The sequence below is a fragment of the Corvus brachyrhynchos genome, unplaced genomic scaffold (genome assembly GCF_000691975.1).
Source record: "Corvus brachyrhynchos isolate BGI_N302 unplaced genomic scaffold, ASM69197v1 scaffold3, whole genome shotgun sequence".
NCBI lineage: Eukaryota > Metazoa > Chordata > Aves > Passeriformes > Corvidae > Corvus > Corvus brachyrhynchos.
In genome coordinates, this window is record NW_008237619.1 from 11,461,323 (window position 1) to 11,466,049 (window position 4,727).

Here is a 4,727-nt window from a genome sequence, read left to right on the forward strand (position 1 = left end):
TCTAATAAAGTTGTGAAAATGTGACTGCTGAAAAACTGTCAGTGAAAATCTTAAACAACAGATTCACAGAAGTTCAGAAGAGCTTGCATGTGAGACCATGGTGTTTGTGAAGAGCTAGGAAAAAGGGATGGCAACAAGAGGAGAGGTTGCAGTAACTTCTTATAGGAAGGCTGGAATCTGTAAGACAGGCTTGTATGATTTGATGTCCTGACCCTGTTTTCTGTGGTAGTATTCTTAACAATGACTATTAAAATCTCTTCAGACTCTAAGCACAAAAGAAATTCCAGTTGAAAAGCTGTTTTAATCACTTTCTACTTTAATTAAGAACATGCAAGCATGAGCTGGATTATGAGAGCAAACAGACTAATGTTTTGGATTTTTTTTTCCTGCAGATAGCTCAACTCTTGGCCGAATTGAAAGCTATTCAGAGTCACTCAGAGCCACAGAAAAGGTTGGCAAGTGTGTCCTTTTCTTTAGACATAGTGATGGAGAGAAGCACACTGTTTCTTGACAACAGCAGAAATAGTTTAAAATAAAATAATTTAATACAAAACTCACGGTATGATAAAATGGTGACAGTACTGCAGTAGTTGAACACAAGTGTTGAGGAAAAAAAAAAGTCTAAGATAAAAGAAGGGAGTTTAGGATACAGGTAAGTGTAAACATAAGGGAATGTGTGAGAAATCTCAGGCCTTGAGGCCCAGGAAGACTATTCTCCAGAAACAGGATTGGGAATAATTTGGTTGTGATGAGAAATATTTGCCCACCCCACAACCCAAAAAAAATGGAGGACTAAAGCAGAGATTAAAACTGAACCTGTTAGAGATAAAGGAATGCATTGATCAGAAGACTTGTAGAAAGCTTTTTTCCAGCCTTTTCCAAAAAGGCATTCCCTTCATAATGGGAGAACCAACATTGCTTTTGTTCCCTTTCAAGACACTATTAAACAAATTATTGCCTCACAAACTGTTTAGTCCAAGAAATTGGGGAGTGAGAGGCTATGGGGAATCTAAATTTGGTGTTGCTGTTGATTTTTACATTTTGCAGAAAAAGCTCAGTGATGTGACTCAGATTTGTGGTTGGGAGGTGGAAATGTAAAATCCAAAAACAGAGGTGAAAGTTACAGATTAAATTAAATTTATGTGAGGTTTATTGGGTATTAGCCTTCCACAGCAGGTTCTACCACGGCACCTACAGGTGCCTCTCTTTCTGAATTGGGAAGGGGCTCCAGTTTGCAGTGGGGAAGGGTGCCTGAATTGTTGTAGCCCCTTGGGTGAGACACTGCAATGACCAAACTGTTCCAGTACACAGAGAGCTGGTTGTGAACTCCCCGTTCTCTCCTCCAGCGTGGTTGTCTCTCAGTGGACGAGCATGCTCAAAGTTGTGGCTGTGCACCTGCAGCGCCTGGGGCTGAAATATGCCACAGTGGACGGTTCTGTCAATCCCAAACAGAGGATGGATGTGGTAGAAGAGTTCAATAACAATCCCAAAGGGCCTCAGGTATGCAGTCAGGGCAGGGAGACAGTCCCTAGTGCTGCTATGAGCAGCTGTGATGTCTGACTTCATGACTGTAAACTGGTTCCTTAACTCTCCTTTGGCCTTTGAAGGTAATGTTGGTCTCGTTGCTGGCTGGAGGCATTGGCCTGAACTTGACTGGAGGAAACCATCTCTTTCTCCTTGACATGCACTGGTAAAGAGAAATACAAATTCCATCTTGGAGAGGATATTTAGGGCATGCTGGTTGCTTTCTCATTGCTTGTATTGTGATGTCTGATGCAACTGGGTTAGGAGGGAAGTGTTTAGCTTATAGTAGGGGCAAATGGTTAGTTGTGGAAAAGTGTTTTTACTACAGCCTCCAACCAAGACTGATTTGTCAGTCCAGTGCTCAGTGCCATGAAATACAGTGCTGTAGGGGCAAGAAAAAATAGAGCATAACAGCAATGCAAAGAAGCACAGGTACACAGCTCTGTATCACAAAAGGCTACTGGGGACTTGGCAGTCCCTGGCTTAATTTCTTGCAGTCATGGATATGGTGCAGTAATGCCTACAGGCAGTTTGGCTTGAAACAAATCGATTGTGTTGAGCATAGCCAGTAACTGGGCATAGCTAGAGTACCTTTGGGTTTTACATATGAAAACAGTGTGTGCCAGCTGCTGATATTTATGTTGTCTCAAAATTTTTCAACTAAATATTACTCATGAGAACTTAAAAAGCAACCTAATGAGCCTCATACAAAACCAGCTGCTGAGTAGCAGCATTCAGGAGATGCTTCTACAATATGGAAGTTGGTCACCAACAAGTATTCCTAGTATTTTGTCAAATGGACCCATTTCTTCTGTAAATATTCTGGAGTGATGGCCTCTTTCACTGGGGTTTGCCTTTCTGCTTCATTCTCTTTCCTCACCAGCTACTCAGCTTTCTCTGAGTACCAGCTGTTGGCCAGACTTGGGGCTACATGGACCGGTGGTCTCAGACATGCAGTTGGCTTTGTGTGGAGTTGTAGAATACTTCTACCTAGGGCAAAGGGAAATGCAGTCAGGGTGAATGCTGGTCATCAAGCTGGTAAACCTAAGGTAGTCTGGGAGCAGTTTTAGTTCTACAGAGGAAGAAAACAGAATTCCCTGGAGGCAGGAAAATGAGGCAACTATTTTTTTTTTCTTTTTACCTTGCAGGAATCCTGCTCTGGAGGACCAGGCATGTGACCGCATTTACCGTGTGGGGCAGCAGAAGGATGTTGTGATACACAGGTCAGCATTTTACTTAGCAGAATGAGGAGCTGCTCCTTACATACTGTCTGGCTTGAGTCAGTGAGACGAGTCCTTGGTTGCTCTACTTAGAGCTAGACACAAGGTCTGACAGTGGCATTGAGCTTTGGGCACTGAGATAAAAACGTTCTCATGTGTTCTGTGTGGCACTTGCGTGCATGTTGCTGTCCTGACAGCTAGCAGGGGTTTCTTGTTTTTCAGCCTGTGGATTAGTGGCAATGTCCTGTTCATTCCTTAGAACAGTTTGGGCACCAAACCATCTCTCTTAATTGAGTGGAGTTCTAATAAGTGGGAAAGTTGACTTTTAGAAAAAACATCTGTAACTAAGTACTAAAAGATTTAACTTAGTTACTATAAATGCAAATTCAAAGACTGGAATCTAAAATGCTATTTTGGGTACAGTGTTTTTGGTATAATAAGTGCCCATCAGTTAACAAGCAATCATTCTTTACAGGATTTTGTCACAGAATTACTGTTACTTCAGATGACCAGATTTGAGTCCTGAAGTGCATCAGACTTAAATTTGAAATGTTGTCATAGTTGGATATGAGGACAGCTGGTTTCTGTTCAGAGGTGTGTTTTGTCAGTCACATAATTTGCTAATTATTAATTTCTAAGTAAGATGAATCTTTCAGAATTTACTGGGGAAGTGTTTTTATAACACTGACACTTTTTCGTCGCACTTGAGATGGTGGGGCTTTTTGTCTTTTGATTTTAATTTTTTCTTTTTAGGTTTGTCTGTGAAGGAACAGTAGAAGAAAAGATCCTGCAACTCCAGAAGAGGAAGAAAGGTCTTGCCCAGCAGGTTCTGTCAGGCAAAGGAGAGACCTTCACGAAGCTCACTCTGGCTGACCTCAAAATTCTCTTTGGCATCTAATTATCTTTTGCAATACCCAACAGAAAGTAATTTATACCTACAAGTAACTGTGCAGCCTTCAACATAAGACTTCTGTTTTGAGGTGGTCATTTATTTTGAACAAACAACTACATTTTTATAACTGTTCTGGAAAGTTATCAACTTCCAGAATTTGTTTCAATACTGATGTTTGATCGTGTATCCAAAGATTAATACAGTTATAAGTTAAGCTTATTGTTTTGCAACAAAAGTGTGCTTGTTTCTTGTTTGTATGAATGCCTTCTAGTTAGAAGACTTTCCTTTTCAGGACAGGAGATGCACTGGCATAAGTGAAACAAGAGCAAGGGAGACAGACATGAGGCGGGAAAGTTCAGAGGTTGAGTGGTGAGGTTGGATGGGCATGAAGGAAGAAAAAAAATTGAGCACGATGCTATAAGAAAACTATATAAACTTTAGAATTTTAAGTAACAAAAGTAAGGAAGGACTTAAAAGAATACTTCACTTTCTCCTTTGTTCTTGAGGACTTTTTCTGTTTAAGTGAAGAACCATTTTTATACCTGCTCAAAATCCATACTGAAGCAGGGAAGTAGATTTCTGTTATATTTCTATGAAACAGAACCTGAGTTCCTAATTGTTGTGGGGTTTTTTTCCTGAGTATTAGTTTTGAGGAAATTCTGAAGGTCTAGCATCTACCTCTAGATGCCATCTCATTAACTGGCAAAATTACTGCTACAGTGTGCTGTGAATGGCATTCAAAGTCAAATTATTTTAAAGGAATAATAAATAAGTGGTGTTACTTCAGTTTGCACAGTTATCCGCAGAACTGAGCAAAACTCTAAATACTGTCAGTCCAGGTGTAAGCAGGTCTTTGCAACACAAAATTCTTGGGTCTCTGGTGGAGGGCTGAGAATAGCCTTGACCTACGGTCGCTGAGGCTGTGACAGAACAGCGGTTCCTGCTGCTAAGCGGTGTTTCAGGCACGTCTGTCGGGGGCGTTTACCCAGTGCCTGGAGGCTGTAAGGGGCAGCTGGGCCGCTGTCCTGCCCCGGTACCACTCTCCTTTCTGTTCGCGGGCTAGAGCCAGCGCCCTCCGGGCCGCCGCGGCA

The 4,727-nt window shown here is 41.6% G+C and overlaps 1 protein-coding gene and 1 long non-coding RNA gene across 2 annotated transcripts in view; one reads left to right on the forward strand and one right to left on the reverse strand.

The window, feature by feature from the left end:
* The window catches only part of TTF2 (transcription termination factor 2), an 18,016-nt gene extending 13,889 nt beyond the window's left edge, over positions 1-4,127 (forward strand). Inside the window, exons 18-22 of the mRNA XM_017731962.1 lie at positions 393-451; positions 1,347-1,500; positions 1,608-1,690; positions 2,673-2,747; positions 3,498-4,127. Of these exons, the coding sequence (XP_017587451.1) occupies positions 393-451; positions 1,347-1,500; positions 1,608-1,690; positions 2,673-2,747; positions 3,498-3,642 (516 nt within the window). The 3' untranslated portion in view covers positions 3,643-4,127. The remainder of the gene's footprint in view (positions 1-392; positions 452-1,346; positions 1,501-1,607; positions 1,691-2,672; positions 2,748-3,497) is intronic.
* The window catches only part of LOC108446149, a 12,907-nt gene that overhangs the window by 7,567 nt on the left and 613 nt on the right, over positions 1-4,727 (reverse strand). The gene's annotated exons all lie outside the window — the stretch shown is intronic.